The 18,571-nt window shown below is 38.1% G+C and overlaps 1 protein-coding gene across 2 annotated transcripts in view; it reads right to left on the bottom strand.

The window, feature by feature from the left end:
* ajap1 (adherens junctions associated protein 1) overlaps positions 1-14,354 on the bottom strand; it is a 54,394-nt gene extending 40,040 nt beyond the window's left edge. For both annotated transcript variants that reach the window (XM_060881430.1, XM_060881429.1), the window contains exon 1: positions 13,565-14,354. Coding sequence is in view for 1 of the 2 variants with exons in the window: in XM_060881429.1 (XP_060737412.1) it covers positions 13,565-13,593 (29 nt within the window). In the remaining variant the exon portion in view is untranslated. The remainder of the gene's footprint in view (positions 1-13,564) is intronic.
* Positions 14,355-18,571: the final 4,217 nt, after the last annotated feature.

The raw sequence follows: 18,571 nt of genomic DNA, 5'->3' as shown, positions 1-18,571 counted from the left end.
ATAAACCAGAAAATTCACCATGATTACATATCACAGACTTTTCATATGAAGATAAATTCTTAAAACCTTTCACACGATTTTTATCTACGTATTCACAACGATTACGCCTATACGATTATGTAGAGACACACTGTATAGTTGAGATACTGTATAGACAGAGATGTTTATTGAAGTTATAAAACACATAGGCATATTTCTATAAAGAATAATCAGTGAAATAGCCTGAAATTGGAGTTCCTGTTATTCCCTACCAAGTGGTTTATTTTCCAATGACAATTCAATTTTCAAATCACGTCACTTATTATCATGAATGACACGTGTTTTTAATTAGATTTAACGTTGTGGAACATCGTTGAACAAGTTCCAGTTATCTCTTAATTTACATACTTCTTATTTTTTCAACTATTGTTGTTAAATAAGAAGCTTATTAATATCCTTAGAATAGGCAGACTAGTGCTGTAATGCAATGGCATTATCTGTATCTGTTTAGTGCTCAGAATATTCGGAAAAAAAAATTGTTGTATTGTTTTGTATAACTCGGGAAAAAATGAGCTGCCAGAAAAGAAAGTAATTTTTCATTCACAAATTAGAACAATAAATAGTCGTTTGCAAAATGGAACATTATTCAACTCCTCAACCCGATTTTGTGTGAATGGGCAGCAAACCACCAGAGTTACGCTGCCCTGTGCACTGCGCACCGTCTCTGTGGGATATGGAGCAGCGTCTCGATATGAAAGCCAATTCCTTTTGTTTATACAGAAATGAGATGAAACATATGTTAATTCAGAGCTCAGTGTTTAGCTTGAGCTACTACTGCAAATAACTAACAAAAACACAATAATATAGATCAGTATAGAGTATTATGTTAGTGCCACTTATCTCTGTAAAGCTATCAGGGTTGCCAGGTTACATGATTAATGACCGAATATTATGGCTATACTACATGCTACAAATCGGTGTGTGTCATCAGCCATTAGTGTTGACTTGTTTGCAATAGAGAACATGAAGAAAAATACACCCTGTCCTACAGACGACCATTCTGTGTTTGCTGCAAATAGCTTTGTGTTTTATTTGACTTGTTAACCTTTTTTTTTTTCAATAAAGTACTAAGTTCTACGTCTACTGTGGAGCATTTCCCAAACAACTCCCTGTTGTGAATGAGCTGTTGTGTTAGAAATCATAACACCTGTCATTTTTCTTGCAGCCTGATCTACTGGAAGTGTTGTTGTTTTAGAAAATTAATTAACACCTTTCAATTAATCAGTGTCAAGAATTTCACAGCACTTTTGTATGATTTCAATTCGTTTCCGGATATACATCATCAAACTGTAGCATCGCCATATACTCGTACACAGTTCTCAGTCTAAGGATTTAATCTGCATAAGAATAATTAACGGTTTTATGTAGCAACGACTTTTAATTGGTTGTAGATTTAGGACTTTAGGACATCGTTGATTAATTTGCTCTAGTACATTATTTCCATTCTTTACTGCTCTCTAAATGACTGTATATAATTTCTGGTTTTTAAAAATTAAGGAAAGAATAAACTGATCTAAACGTTCATTCGTTGCAAGAAACTGTTGTGTATATATGCAATGTTGCATACTGTTATGCTTATATTATCAAAGTGAACAGAAAAAGACAAATAGGTCCCAATAAAGTACATGAAAAACATCAGTAACAGTTTCATAATCGTTACAAGCTTTCCTAATCTCTGATTAAACGCGTAATTCAAGTCCCACCTTTGATATTTATACAATATCTCAATTATCTCCTAATAAATGAACCTCCCAGGTTTTATCCAAGCCATGTGGTGTTTATCCGCCAAATTTAATATTATGTGTGGATTAATGTATGAAATCAAACTGAAAAGCGCAGGGAAGGCTAAAGTATAAATGGCTACCGTTTCACATTGTTGTCAGTTATTTTGCATTCATCACCATCGACTCAAAGCGTAACTGACTGCGTTTAGCCCTACAGTCTGTCTTGACTTTTAGACAGCTCTTTGGACTCATTTGCTTTCCAGCTGACACACAAACACTGCTGCAGCCTGGCTCTGTTCTTGTTTGGTCACTGGGATATGGGCAACTTTCCTGAAGCAATACAACTCATTGCCAATGAATGGCTGAGAACAAAATGCTGAGAATGATCCAATCTGTTGTGGATTCCTTCTGTCTCTGCTCAGAGAGAGAGAGAGAGAGAGAGAGAGAGAGAGAGAGAGAGAGAGAGAGAGAGAGAGAGAGAGAGAGAGAGAGAGAGAGAGAGAGAGAGAGAGAGAGAGAGAGAGAAAGAGAGAGAGAGGGAGAGAGAGAGAGAGAGAGAGAGAGAGAGAGAGAGAGAGTGAGAGAGAGAGAGAAAGAGAGAGAGAGAGAGAGAGAGAGAGAGAGAGAGAGAGAGAGAGAGAGAGAGAGAGAGAGAGAGAGAGAGAGAGAGAGAGAGAAATTGTGGTTCCTTTTCAGAAAACTGACTCAAGAGACGGTAACACTTTCCACAAGGAAATAAGCTAGGTAACCATTCATGATGTGCATTTATGGAGCCATAGTTCAGTAGCAAAATCCCATCAATAGCAGTTACGTGCCATTAATACTGTTTTGTGAGCTTCACCTCCATACAACTGTGGATTGCACTTGACAAACTGAATGGACAATATATGCAGTATGGATCTATATCTACTCAGCCATCAGAATAAAATCACTATGCAGTGTTTTGAAATGATAGACGGCTCTTTTTTTTAGGATGACATGCTCTTTTCACTTTAGAAACAACCCTACTTATCCCGAATGCCGCCTTTTCAGGTCATACAGAATCCCCTTTTTTTAAGTGATGGGCTGCATGTTAGTCAACTAGAGATATCTGTCAGCCATATTGGAACTCTTTTATATATTAACCCAAAATATCCCAGACTTCAGTGATTATGTAATTATCATGTTTATCATTTGCCTGTCAAGCCTAACTTGTTCATGGGCAAGCAATTAAACAAGACTGTAATCATATCACAAGATACTAGATTTAAAAAATGTGTTATACAATTTTATCTTTGCTTCTGATTTCACTGTAATCCTCTAAATGAGTTGTGTGGGCTTCATTAACAGCTAAGCCATTGTGCCTTATCAACACATACTTAAATAGCAGCTGGAAGGATGAGTCATTTTTTTGCAGTAATTAGTTTGTTGGAGGTAGACGCAGATCGTATTAAAGGCTCTAGAAAACTCTGGAAGCCCATGAAGGGTAGGTATACGTTGCATATGTAAAGCCACTTACTACAAAGCAAAGAGACACGCATGTACTCTGTAATCAGTGTCAGTACGCACATTGTGTACAATAAAGTGTACTATAGTCTAGAAACATGAATTGCTTGCTGGAAAATGACACAAGAATAAAAATAACCCATGAGAAATCTATGCGAAGTGAAAGTTTAAATCTTATCTGATACATCAAGTATTTATATTACGTTTGCATTATTATTGTGGCATTCAGTCTAATATTGCACACTTTGTGAGGGTTAAATTATTTAAAAAAAAAAAAAAAAAAGGTGGGGGGAAAAAGCTCATTTGTTCATCCTTTAATGCTCACTTTCGACAACAGCTCTGCAAAATAATTGCAGTGTTAAGTAAAATGTGTTATTTTCCAGGCTGGGAATTGCTACAGCCCACAAAGAGGTGTTTAATAATTTTAATAAATTTCACACCTATTTTCTAAGCTGCAAAAGTGCCTTTTCTTACATCCAAATATTACCTTTTTCACTAAACATTATTAGTCTGTGATAGTCGACACACTAAGGTATTGCTCCTAATGAAAGCTGGCTCCTGCTGCAAGAGCTATTGTTTGAATTTGTTGATGCCACCAGAATTACCCCTGGCTGCCTGGAGTTTGAATATACAATTATGGCTTTATTGGAATTACAGAAGATCAGGTGTGCTTAAGCTCTTATCCAACGCGACAAAGCAAACAGTGCTAGAGGAAAATAATGCAGTGTTCACTGAGTCAGTGTGCCATGCAGGGCTACCAGGATCACGATAAATCTCATTTTTAGCCTAAGGCTCTCAGATTAAGTCCTGAAAGTGTGCAACATTGCATAGTTCAGCATCTCTCTTTGCTCAAACACAGCTGGTAAATCAAGTGCTTTAAACTGGGAGGTGACTGATGAGCTGAATTAGGTGTAATAAGAGGAGGGAAAACACATAGACCCAGGTGTGAGGTGTGAAGAAAATCCTCGACTTAGTGTAGTGAGCCTGCAAAGTAACAGATGTGGATTTTATTGAGGTACAGTGGATTGCCTAAGTTTCCACTGACATATATTGTTCTATTACAAACATGATGGTGGTAGCATCCCATTAACAGTTGCTTCTTTGACTAAACCCCTCATTACCTGGCCATATTGTTAGAACAGCCAGGTAGAGTCTATCCAGAGCAGTTTTATATATATATATATATATAGTGATACCTCGAGATACGAGTGCTCTGACATACGAATTTTTTGAGATACGAGCATCCGAGCCGCCGCCGCCTTTACACTGCACACAACAAACGACGGCCGATAAACAGGAAGTCATCCATTTCCTATGGAGAGTCGCAAAGGCGCTGCGTGAGGTGCCGACCATCTACGGATCCGTAATTTTCGGATCCGTTTTAAGCGTTGGATCCGTTAAAAAATTTTAACTTGTGCGACTACACCGCATCCGATATGCCGACCGAACAGGTTTTTATTAAAACGACCGGCAGATGTTAGTGAGGAAAGAGTGACAAAAAAGCAAAAACAAGTGAAGAGAAAAGCAATGAAGAAAATTAAGCAAAATGAATGTAAAGAAAACAGAAATTGTAGCAATTAAGTTCAGTTAAGTTAAGAGAATTTCAGTTCTGTCAGGACCACTTTGTCAAATGAGAATTTATTAGATGATATGCATACAGTTAGTGTTGGCGGTATGGTTCTGTTCTGGGCAAGAATCCACGCGCCCGTCCGTGAGCATGCGTGGTCAGTGCTGGGAGAGCAGCAACTAGAAAATAGAATAGACCCCCTTATAACAGAACCACTAATCATGCATGGTATTAGATATGCTCGCTTACGCGTTTTTGGAAAGTAATAAATAAATGAATGAATGGATAAATAAATAATTAAATAATTAGAGAGAGAGGGAGAGAGAGAGAAAAATATGTGGGGCTTTATGACGTAAACTGGTACAAGGAACACAGGTTCCGGCATGGTGGAGTCGGGGTTGGAGGAGGATGTTTAGATCGCAGCAGCAGCGAAGCGCTAGAGCGGCTCTTTGAATGGGAATTTATATGGTCAGGTAATATGGATGTCGTAACCGGATTGGTGCGCGTTGTGGACAGCTGATTAACAGCAGATGCACGCTTGATGACGTGGCCTGCCAGAACTAACGTGATGCTTGATTTAAGTTCATTAATTTTAGTGAAGTTTAGTTAAGTTCCATTTAAGTGTAAAGTAGCATTAAGAGTGTACAGTAGTGAGTAAGTGAACGAAAGTGAAAGTGTAATTCCTCCTAACTCCTCTGCCTGTTTACTCCTCCCTCAACACCTCCGTGCGCATCTTCCGTAAAGTAAAACCAGTTTATTTTTTTAACATTCTCTTTTATTACGGTCTGTTTTTATATAGTATTTGTCATTTATAAATACAGGTACTGTACATTTTTCATATTCAAAACACATAAACAAAACAACTGGAGTGGAATTTTGCGAGCTGGAACGGATTAATGGGATTTCAATTCATTTAAATGGGGAAAATTGCTTTGAGATACGAGCAATTTGAGATACGAGCAAGGTCACGGAACGAATTAAACTCGTATCTCGAGGTGTTACTGTATATATATATATATATATATATATATATATATATATATATATATATATATATATATATATATACACATATATATCTTTGCTGGGGACTGTAGGCTATATCATTCCAAGACCATTCATCTTTATATTGAGATTGTGCAACTCAAGATTTGTTCATTTTATTTTATTTTATTTATTTGAGTACTTAAATTTTTTGGCATGCCACTGTTTTGTCAGTGTTAACTAAGAATGACTTCACAACGCTGTGTTAGCAGCTGTTAGTCTGATTTTCGCCTGATATGACTGATATTTAAAAAGCACTTGAAGGACGCACAGCAGCTGGAAATTGTTCTAGAATTTTTATTTTTTTTTCACACAACACTGTGAATCCGTCTGCTCAGAAGATGTTGATTAATTTTCTATAACAGCAGCACTGACACCTGCGATTCATATCACAGCTTTATAACAAATGCTCATTCACGTGGACTTTGTGGATGCTCCAAATCATATAAGGCTAATCATAATCATTGACTTGGTGAAGGTCATGCGTTCCAATCCCAAGTCCACCAATCTGCCCTAAGCAAGGCCCTTAACCCTCAATTTCTCAGTTGTCTAAAAAAATGAGATAAAAATGGAAGTGGCTCTGTATATATACAGAAAACAAGCAACCAATAATGCAAAGCAGAGTTCTATACCTACTTATCATTATACCTACTTACCTACCTATCATCTTTCTGTAACAGCGGGTGCTGATTTTATTTAAACATGTCATTCCTTTAATAGCATAATCTTGGTGATATAACTGTTTGACATAGCTTTATTATCATTCCTGTGGTCAGGATTAAGTTTATAATCCATGGTCTCTATTAAACTCATTTAAATATTCACCTCTCGTTGGCAAACTCTTGTTCTTTTATCTATAAGTACACTGAACTATTATATCCATAAAGGAACAGTGACGGCCAACGTTACTATCCGTGTTACCGTCATGTCAATCACAGTGGATAATTATCCACTTAAATCATATTCCTTGAGTTGTAATCAATGATAATATCTAGCATTACTCTCTCAACTATTGCCCATGATTTATTACAGTGACTCGTGTGCTCGTCATTACAAGACTCGATGTACAGGCAGCTATTTAACGGATGGCCCACTCGCTATTTATGCATCATACGCTTTATTAATCCTGTTTGGAGATTATTTCTCACTAGATACATAGTATGTGGTTTTATTTCTGTGTACAAAAAATAAGATGCTCTCCACTAGGGCTGGAAAAAAGAATTAGCACTTCCAATTGATGCTGGGTTCATGCACTCAGAACTTGCCCAATTGTCAGTGTTTATTACTGAGGAAATACTATAAACATTTACAATAAGTGTAGCCTGAAGTTAGTTGCTCACTTAACATGCAGAAATTTTAACAGATTTTACATATGTCTAAAAATTTTTTTAAAATAAAAAATGTCTAAAAATGTGTTTGCTTAAAAACAAGGAAATCGCCTGTAAACTCGCCTTCGCTGTTAAATAAAGCATGCACCCTGAAGCCATTTAAATGAAACTGCAATTGAAGGAGAGATAATGTACATATGCAGGGTTAATAAAGCCTGTCGGAAGTAATATTTGCTCTAGATCATTATAAATAAATAGGACAAATTTATTTATTAATGCATTTAATGAAATATGACTTGATATTATTGGGCTGTTTGGACACAATAAATAGTTCTTTTATTTCTAAGGAAAAGTTTTCGATTTTAGGTAATTGATGTAAATGAACCCCTGACAACATGACAAGGCAAACTGTGAAATGCTTTTAACCATCTTCGTCATCTTTTAACCCTGTTCGTAAAGCAGGCAGTCAGGATTAGTTCAAAGATAATTAAGCATTAGTACAATCGCTGTTGTTATTTATTAATGATTCTTATTAAGACAATATGCATATATTATAACACTTCCGTCATCATATTAAGACATCAACAGTAACAATCAGGCACCTGTCAAATCACTAAACTACTTCAGCAATCAGATGAATGCACTGATGAATAATGAACTTCCAAACCCTTGTGACAACCCTGGTTCACAATCACTACCTTGTGAATTCTCAAATAAGCCAAAAAAAATGGACTAGTTTGTTTTTTGTTATGTAATACAGCCTCTTTTACACTTAGGTATATGTGGATGCATATACAAGACTTCATATACTCACGCCTACAAACACAAACACACACAAACACACACAGAAGCACATACAGAGTACAGAAGTAACCTGCAGGCTTGGGATCAGCTGTTATATTGGCTGGATAGAGAAATATTACATCAGGACTGATGGGACATCCTCGTTCCTTCTGAGTAAAATTCACTGATAAGGAGAAGCAACAGCCGCAGGCACCTGAATGACCCAGTAACAAATCCCCTCACACAACTATCCTTAAATCCCTTGAAGTAAATACGCCCACACTCACATGCATGCAAATGCCAGAATACAAAACCACAGTGAATGAGAAAGCTTTAAAAAAAAACACCAATCCTCTTGCCTCCAGCAGATTCCACTTAAAATAAACAATTATCAATGGTTTGCATCATATTGGAAATATAAATAATAATGCCTGTTTGACTACAAGAAAAAGTCCACAGGGAGCTTTCATGAGCAGCCTTTCCACATGAGTTGAGGGTGTGAGCAGGACAGCAAGCCCAAGAGGGTATGGGGGTAAGTTGAAGCAGCGGTTTGATGGATAAATCTGAGGCTTTGTAGAAGCAGCATCGATCGAACAAAAGCTCAAACATGAATCAGGTATATGTAGACTCTCTGGGTCCTATTAAAGAGTTCATACAGGAAGGCTGAGGGCACTCCTCGGTCACTATGACTCATCCGCACCATCGCGCCTTGACGCGCCCGAGCCGATGTTCCCGTGTCTTTACATTTACGGCTCCCACGAGGCAAGGCTGCAACTCACAGGACACATTTCGATTTTTCCAGCAGGGGCACTCGGAGAACAAGAACATCACTGTTAGACAAATACAAGTTTAAGAATTAAAGGGACACACCAGCAAAATAAATAAATAAATAAATAAATAAATCAGCCTATCTTTAAGATGATACCTGCTCTTATACTGGGGACAGGGTTGCTTTATACTGGGTATATTTAAAAAAAATTTATAAAAAAATAAAATATATAACCATATGTTGTAATTCATCAACAAAAAGTTCATTAAAGGATGAATGGTGGAAAAGAATGAGTAAAGGGAGATCAAGTTCAGCCAACAGGAGACCAAATTTAAACATCCGTGTCCATTTCTATTTATATGAAAATATCTTTAGCCGGATTTTTCAAACAAGTTCAAAATTTGTCCAAAAAAACATTTACTAAACCCCTCCCCAACAACCACTGCCATAAAACTAAGCAGTTTTCCTAAACAATCTGTTTTTCCAAATATAAGACAGTTGAACCTTGGAAAAAGGACAAGGAGAGATTTTATGTGTTGATTGTAACATTTGATTGCTGTTCTTGGCTTGACAGGAGGAAAACCCAGTGCAGTCTTCTGCTGTTGTAGCATTCAGAGATGCTTTTTATGCTCATCGCTGTTTTAAAGAGTGGTTATTTAAGTTACCGTAGACGTCCTGTTAATGAGCGGAAACTAGTTTGGCTATTCTCCTATAAACTCTCCGCGTTTCTGTTCACAGAACTGCTGCAAATAATGGCATAATCACAGCTCGTGTGCATACATAAGTGATTATGCATTTAGTGTTTTCATTAAAAAGACCCAGTTTAAATATCTCGTTTGCAAAACACTAACATAAACCATATGCAAAATGTTAAAAAGATCATCCTGCAGCCTGGCAAGAGTAAACTATAAGTCAACCGGCTAGTAAACTAATAATAGTTATTTGCATTAAGGATTTCCAAAGATTGTAGAACATATTTGTATATTAGATGCTGAGTTTGTGAGAAAATATAATGATGGATGTAAATTCTGTGAAAATGTTAACGCCAAGAGTTGAAATATTAAACAAATAATAAATATTTGATGCTAATTTTTTAGTATATATTTCGCAGCCTTCGTCGCACACAAGCCTGTACCACCTATTGCCAACCTCAAAATTTCTCCCAAGAGTCCATTAATACAATATTAGCTGGTTTATACTGCCTTTAAGACCTATTTGCGTTAATTCACCCAGTTTGAAAGAAACAGTTAAAATGATTTAATCATTTTAAATGCAAACACTTTCAGCTTTAATAATATTCAGTTGCAGAATTCTTCCCTATATTCTGTACACACCATGTCATTTTAAACTCATCAGTTTACAGGATTTTGGCATTTATGTCCTCTTCCACATGCACAGACCTTTTCTGAGCCTCTCAGGGCTGGTTATGCAACAATTTTTAACAAAGTGTGTGCAATCTAAATCTGTCCTTCTCTACTATCAGCCTATCTACTCTATAACAGCAACAAGTGTCCGAAAGCATAAGCGCTCAACTCACACTAAATATATCACATTTTTAAGAGAGCGAGTGAGAGAGAGATTGAGAGATGAGCAGAGAAAGAGAGAGAAAAAAAGTTTAGTAATAAAAGTCTACAAAATGGCTGATAGGACCTGCATGTTTTCTGCTGTTGAGCTGCTGCAGCTGCTGCTACGCTAGTAAACGAGCTATAAATACATTTATAAGTTCAATAGTTTCGCAAATAGTCTACAAACACAAAATTAACATCAAACTATGTTTCAGTAGTCGTTTTCTAGACCCTATGCTAAATATATGAAATAGAGGATTGTTAAAGTCCTGCATCTAATTGGCTAAAAAAAATTGATTGAGTTTTAATAATAGTAGCTGTCAATAGGTTCCACTCATGATTCAAGTGAAAGGTTTATACTAATTCATTTGTTCTAATTTGTTATCTCTTCACTAGCTGATCCACATCATCTAAGGCTACCAATAAAATTATTTTAATACTCTTGAAGCTTTCTATAAGAAATTAACAATCCTCCGTAACATGTAATGAATCTATAAATGGTTAATAAACATGAAAGCTTTCTGAGTAATACATTCAATTCTTATCAAATCACTGTGGTTTGAGAGGAATACAACACTTCGGGCTGTTTTATTTTCAACAAAAAATCATCCACTTTGGGGTACTTCTAATGGTGTGACACAACACAATTGTGGCTTATTTTTATGTAACAGCATGGCATGGCCTGTTTTATTCCTTACATATATTGTTGTCCATATCAAAGGTAGACTCTGGTAGAAGCTCATATCTTGCTTGTAGCTCCCTTAAAGTGATAAATGCTGGCAGGAACAGCATGTTTCTTCCGTTCTGTCTTGTACAGGAGGAGAAGAGGTTGTATAGTGGAATGTAACACACCATCAACTGTTTTTTAAAGTATACACCTGGACTGTCTTTCACTGCCAACTGAAAGCCTCTACTTGAAAATAAAAACCCCCTTTACTATGTATACCATGGTTCATTTATGTCAGTGTGAAAAACAAGCTGTCTCATTAAATCAGACAATGAGAACACTTCAAGTGATCTTTCCCACATTGTGGTATAATGAATTAACGTCCTTAGTTAACTGTGTAACATTTAGTACTGAAAACACCTTACATAAATCTAAATAGTTCAAATTATTTCATGGGAGAATGGAGGCAGGCAGGAAGACTCTCTCACCCTCTGCTGCTCATTTTATGAGCCAGTAATAACTCTCTGATCAGAGATTTAACAGCAAGGTTTTCACCAGACTGCTGCACCAAAGGCTAATTTCACCTGAGTTTTTTTTTTTATGTGACAGTTTGGTGTGTTGTAGGTTCTAAGGAACTGAATTAATAAGGTACAGAATTTTTATAATTCTTTATTTATCCCTGCACACCCACTGAGGAGCAGACATTCTCCTGCTGAGTAATAATTATGTGGCTATAGAAAGCCTAGAGGTGAAAGATGTGGTTAGATAGATAGATAGATAGATAGATAGATAGATAGATAGATAGATAGATAGACCAACAAAGCTTAATCTTAACTTACGTAATGCATACAGCACTCTTTAGTAAAATCTATAAACATATTGCAGTATCGATATCATATGATCATACAGCTTAGACTTTGCGTATTATAGACCATATTCTCTCTATATATCTATCATAGTACAATGCTCATTAGGATTTACTTTATTTTCTTATTTCAATTTTTAGAATTTAGACATATTGACAATGACATAACAGCCACAGAAACCCCATTACCATGTCCTTGGTTAAATCCACAGCTGAAGGCAAGATCTTTCACTCTGCCTATAGATGATCTATACAAGGGCAATGACAAACACCACTTCCTGTTTCAGGCGCACTCATTTCTATCATTTTAATGTGACATTTGATCATTTCAGGCCAAATAATATTTGGTGGACATAATTGGATTGTAATGTTACCCTTACTGTGAGATAATAGTGTGTACTGTATATAGGATACGACACAGAGGCTAGCTCTAAAATAAAAATGTATAGTTTTTTTTCCCAACTTTATATATGTATATGCATATATATATATATATATATATATATATATATATATATATATATATATATATATATATATATATATATGCGTGCATAATTCTATTTAAAAATTCATATCAGTTGTTTGTGCTTCTGTCTGTAATTGACAGCTCTTGACTGTGAGCTGCATGACAGGTAGTCACAGGCAGAAATCATGCGTGGGCTGATAATGTTTGCACTGAGAAAATACACGCTTCCTCAATGTGTTCTCCTATCTCAGATGACATAACAAGAAAAGCAAACACTCATTCTGTCCATCCAGCACACCATTAGACTCCAAATACCCATGCAGCTCAAAAGATGTTATACTCTGGGTGGAACAGAAAGGATTCATTTCTGTGGTGTTAATACCCCTGAACACTTCTCTCTCTCTCTCTCTCTCTCTCTCTCTCTCTCTCTCTCTCTCTCTCTCTAGATGTAGATTAGACACACCTCGTGCAGACAGCTGAGGGTTGATTAATTTGTACCTTCATTGGGTTTGACCCTCCCTCACTCAAACATGCCGTTCCACTGGTGGCTCACATAAAGCTTGAGCCCTATAATTAAAATGTAATTTTCATAGCTCTGTATTTTGATGAACCGAGTAGATTACATAATAATTTTAAAAAGACAGTACGGGGCATAGAGTTAATTGCATTGTGTGTGTGTGTGTGTGTGTGTGTGTGTGCGTGCGTGTGTGTGTGTGTGCGTGCGTGAGTGCGTGCGTGTGCGCGTGCGTGTGTGTGTGTGTGTGTGTGTGCGTGTGTGTGTGTGTGTGCGTGCGTGCGTGTGCGTGCGTGCGTGTGCGTGTGTGCGTGTGTGTGTGTGTGTGTGTGTGTGTGTGTAGCAGGTAGCCGACCTAATTGCCAGCGCTGATGTGTAGCGTGTGCGCTGCGCTGTGCGGTTGTGTGGCGACCCCCAGCGAGCGTGAACGTGAAAGCTTGCTTGGTAATTGCGTTATGTCCTTATAAACCTGCCAATATCACAGCATTAGAAGAAAACACGGAGCACTGTTGGGATTTGTGATCGATTAGATCAAGTAATAGGAATAGATCATGTCGACGAAATAGGACGACGGAGTTGATTTAAAACGACAGCTTTAAACGTTGAAACAGTATTGTCTCTAACACCCCCCCCCTTCCTGTATATTACTCAGAACAGCATGAGGATATATTTCTAACCCCTCTAAAACACCAAAGATCCAAAACCATTTGTAGCCAAAATGGTTATGTATATATGTATTTGTTACCTGCGTTCTCTACACCACTTTATCCACATATTTCACAAGACCGATCCAGAATCAGCCCAGTTCCCATTTACGGTGGACTCCTCAAAGGTCGACGCTGGCTTTTGTGACACCTTTAAGTTAGGAATCTCCGTCCAGATGTAATTAAGGCTAACATCTTCAGCCAAGCAGCATTAGCTAGCTCCAGATGTCCGGAGGCGAAGAAAAAGAGCTGGTTTTCTTGATGTTTCCCCCTTATTTTCTTCACTAAGTGACGATGCGCGCCAGAGACGCGTACACGTACACGCGTCTCAGACGATGTTCAGGAGCTGTCTTCTTTTGCCCGAAGTTTATCAGACATGGCTATAGACTCCAGTGCTAAAGAAAAGTCAGGAAGCAGTAGAAGCGTCATGCTGGATGCGGGGTGAAGACGCCAAGTGTCGCGCATAACGACTGCGCGCTTTATTGTGACGGCGCGCTCGTCTGTCATTAACGTGAAGCTCGAGATCAGGCGCGAGAGGGAATTTACTGTAGGAGCAAAGTGGGGGGAAAAAAACGTCCGCGGAGTCCGAACGAGTGGTCACGTCAGCTGTGGCACATGGTAGTCGATGAAGTTCAGCGATGTTTGCGGAGGCGGCTGGAAGGTGTGATGTGACGCGGTAGAGAAAGCGACGGGCGGCGGGAGATGAGCGCCACTTCAGGCGCGCTGAGGGGAAAACAGAGCGCTTAAGCGTGCGCGCAATTGCGCAGTGGTAACAGCCTGAGCGCGCTCTGCTCTGCTCGCGTTCTCCTCGCCTTCTCGCCTCTCTCTCTCTCTCTCTCTCTCTCTCGCTCTCTCTCTCTCGCCTCCCCCGTGCAACTAACAGCCCAGCCAGAGCTGCTTCGACTCACACCCCCGTGACGTCATATTAAAGTACAATATCGTCGGTGTAGACGGGAACCGAAAAGAGTGTTTTTGCTCTAAACGAGGACAACGTTGCATACATTTTCAGCGAATTTTCAGTGCTGGTCTGGAAAAACTTTACACATGGTCAGTTTTAAATATCAACCATACATGAAATACTTGGCAACAGTTCCAGGGTTAAGTTCTCCCACGTCCACGTGGTTTTCCTCCAGGTCCTCTGGATCTCTCTCACCTCCCAATACTATGCCAGAAGGTGGATTAGCTAAGATAAATTGCTTAATGTGTGTGTGTGTGTGTGTGTGTGTGTGTGTGTGTGTGTGTGTGTGTGTGTGTGTGTGTGTGTGTGTGTGCTTGTGTTTCTGGAAGTCCTGTGATAGGCTCTGTATCCACCCTGAAGCTGCTCAGGATAAAGCATTTTCAGTGCTGGTCTGGAAAAACTCTACACATGGTCAATTTTAAATATCAACCATACATGAAATACTTGGCAACTGATGGTGTTGCCATTTCCTAGTTCCAGTGTCCATGGTTACACTCTGAACTTAATGCCTGTGTTGAGTTCTCCCACGTCCACGTGGTTTTCCTCCAGCTCCTCTGGATCTCTCTCACCTCCCAATAATATGCCAGAAGGTGGATTAGCTAAGATAAATTGCTTAATGTGTGTGTGTGTGCGTGTGTGTGTGTGTGTGTGTGTGTGTGTGTGTGTGTGTGTGTGTGTGTGTGTGTGTGTGTGTGTGTGTGCGCTTGTGTTTCTGGAAGTCCTGTGATAGGCTCTGTGTCCGCTCTGAAGCTGCTCATTATAAAGCATTTTCAGTGCTGGTCTGGAAAAACTCTACACATGATCAATTTTAAATATCAACCATACATGAAATACTTGCCAACTGATGGTGTTGCCATTTCCTAGTTCCAGTGTCCATGGTTACACTCTGAACTTAATGCCTGCTTAATGCCTGTGTTGAGTTCTCCCACGTCCACGTGGTTTTCCTCCAGCTCCTCTGGATCTCTCTCACCTCCCAATAATATGCCAGAAGGTGGATTAGCTAAGATAAATTGCTTAATGTGTGTGTGCGTGTGTGTGTGTGTGTGTGTGTGTGTGTGTGTGTGTGTGTGCAAGCTTGTGTTTCTGGAAGTCCTGTGATAGGCTCTGTGTCCACCCCGAAGACCCCATTCACCCCAATTTCTGAAGATGAATGAATAAAGAAAGTAAAGTTTTAGCATTTTCTTTACAGGTCTGATTCCCCAAAAAATGTTTAAGGGAGAAACTGCATTTAATGAATCCAGTCTAGCTCCTTAGAAATATGCTCATCTACCTGTATAATCTAATCGTCTCATTGAAAGCTTGAAAGAATTTAAGATTAGATTTTAAGTTTACAAAGAGAAATGAGTTCTCATTTTGATGATCTGTTTCATCTACATCAGTATCTGGCTCATCACATGAGTTAAAAGTCACACACAGCATTTAAACAAGAGCCTCATTTCTGTCTGAATTTTGTTCTCGCTAACATCGCTGAAGAAATGACTTTTTAACTAGAAAAGTTAGACATTTGAAGCTGATAAAGAAGATGTTCTGTAAATTTTACCAAAGATAGAGCTAACAAGAGACAGTATATCAAACATGCTTGATAAAGAAACCATGAAGACTGCATCTGGAAAGTAAAAGAAATAGAAAGAGCCAAACAAATATAGTACCCTAATAGGTTTAGTGGTGGGATGGTAGGGTATAATAAGCAGTCACAGGTTGCTTGTTGTGTGTTGTTATTCTGAACTTCTAAGAACACAAAAGCATCTAATGGAACACCTGTTTAGGGATCCTGCTCATCCGAGGCCGAGGGGAAACATTACAGCGGCCTTCTGGCAAGCAGCACACTTATGCAAATCACAGTAGACACGCTAGGAAAACTGAACTTAATAAACCTTCACACCCATTGGCCTATTTGTGTGTATATGTGCATGTGTGAAAAAATAGTGGAAAAATAGCAATTATTCATTTTTACTATGGTGTAACAAATTCAGGCTTCAAACCATGACAACTGCCTACAGGGACAGATTTATATACATATATAAGTATATACATACAGTTCTGAGATGAGAATGTTAGAATAAAGCAGCTTGGCGGAGGCCACTGGAAAAGCCAGTAACCATAACCATTAAGCATGAAATGAGAGTTCACAGAACAATCAGATATTTATGAGAACTTCACTGTGCTCTGTGGGATCAATATACATCCCCTCCAGTGCATTTATGTGAATGTGAGGAACTTTGAAAATGTTAATTGACTATTAGACACCAATAACAGGCTTCATTAGCATTCTTCAGTCCCCATGAACCATATTATTGCCAGATAAATTTTTTTTTTTTCAGAGAGAGCAATATATTTCTGAAAATTTACGAAACTGCTTTACATAAAATGATGTAAGGATAAAAGGTTAAAGGTGCTTTTACATTTGATTTGAATACTTAGTTGAAGGATTTAGTCTGGGCAAGAACTCTTAGTATTAATATGATTTATTTGCTGACAGTGAATCATTTGACCTTCACATACACCTGTATTTTGTATCTTTATGTAAAAATGTCCACAAATTGCAAATTCATTGCATCAAAACAGAAAGATGTGCTATTTAGCTAAGACCCTGTTAGTAAAACAGCTTGAACATACACACACATGCAAACCTTTAATAAACCATGCCCTTGAAGTTTTTAGGAATCATTTGTAAAGCATTAGTAAGCTTTCTTTGCTTTAAGTATCTAAACATCCCATATTGTGAAACTGAACATAACATGTGAAGTTGAACCAATTGCGCTATTTGATGGAGTAAATCAAGAGGAAATCATTCTATCCTATGGTTCACTTGAACCCCAGACCAATGTTTACTAGTGGACCAGAGATCAATTCCTTGGGCAACACCTGAGTTTGAAAACAACTTTCACATATGACCAAAGATGTCAAGCTGAAGTGTAAAACTGCTCTGAGTGTGACAAAAATTCCATTATTTTGTAAAACAGAGGTTCGTACTTCCAATCCTGAGGACCTTCTGCCCTCCAAAGTTTCAAGATTTTTCTTTCCCTCACTGAACCTAACACAACTCTGTAAAGGCTTAGCTGATCAGCTGAATCAGGCATGTTGGCATTTGGGAAGCCTTGAAATTGTGCAGGTCAGTGGGTCCTTGATACTTCATTCGAAGCTGGTGAAATATTGCAGTTAGTTTCTGGTGTCTACGGTTGTCCTTTTATGACTTGCAAGAAATTAGATCACTGGAGTAGATTTCACAAATGACCGTCGCCTTATTGGACTCACTAAAAATATGAAGGATCAAGTCAACCATTAATGGATATATTAATCATATGCAAATGTTCTCCGGAACCCACTGGCTATGATAATTACCATAGACCTCAATAAATTCACTTATCAGCTTATACCAGGGCAGTTACAATGTTATGATTCAGTTAATCTGTATGTGCAAGACAAGACAGAGGTCATGCTTAAATCTGCCCAAGTTTAGCATTAGCCATAAAGAACATAGTTATTACCTATGTTTTATCGCCTCTGTAGTGACAACATATATATTGAATTATTTTTTTTTTTTTAAATCGTGCAGTCAAATACATCGTGTCAAGTGGTGGTGGCAAAAGGATTCTCTCTAGAGAGCCTTTTTTTTTTGCCTTTGCTGAAGCTGATGAGACATGACAGAAGCAGAATAAAGTGTCACCCTGGCATTCATTTTGATAACTGTCAAATACATTGAGCCACGGAGGGGAAACCGGGGTGTATATTACAGAGCGATCAGAATAGGCATGATTTCTTACAAGAGGCGAAAATAACAAAGCGTTTAGATGATATGAAAGCACGAGAAAGAGAGACAGAGAGAGAGAGACCTCTGTGAAGTTAAAGCATAAATACATAATGTCTGGCACTATTTAAAACCGCTCCAAGTTTTACCACTCACAATTCTGCGAGAAAATAATCTTGTACTAAGATAATAAAGACTTTATACTATAAAAGCGACAATAATATTGCTGTGTGGGTGGATGGGTGGAGGAGTGTGGCTGTTTTGGACTCTCCTGCAATAGAAACTGTGAACATCAATAGCCTTCAGAACATATTTTATCAGGCTGCTGACTTCACACTATTC

This window comes from Tachysurus vachellii, chromosome 11, assembly GCF_030014155.1.
Source record: "Tachysurus vachellii isolate PV-2020 chromosome 11, HZAU_Pvac_v1, whole genome shotgun sequence".
Lineage (NCBI taxonomy): Eukaryota > Metazoa > Chordata > Actinopteri > Siluriformes > Bagridae > Tachysurus > Tachysurus vachellii.
The sequence above is the reverse complement of the archived record's forward strand: the minus strand, read 5'-3'. Positions and strand labels throughout refer to the sequence as shown.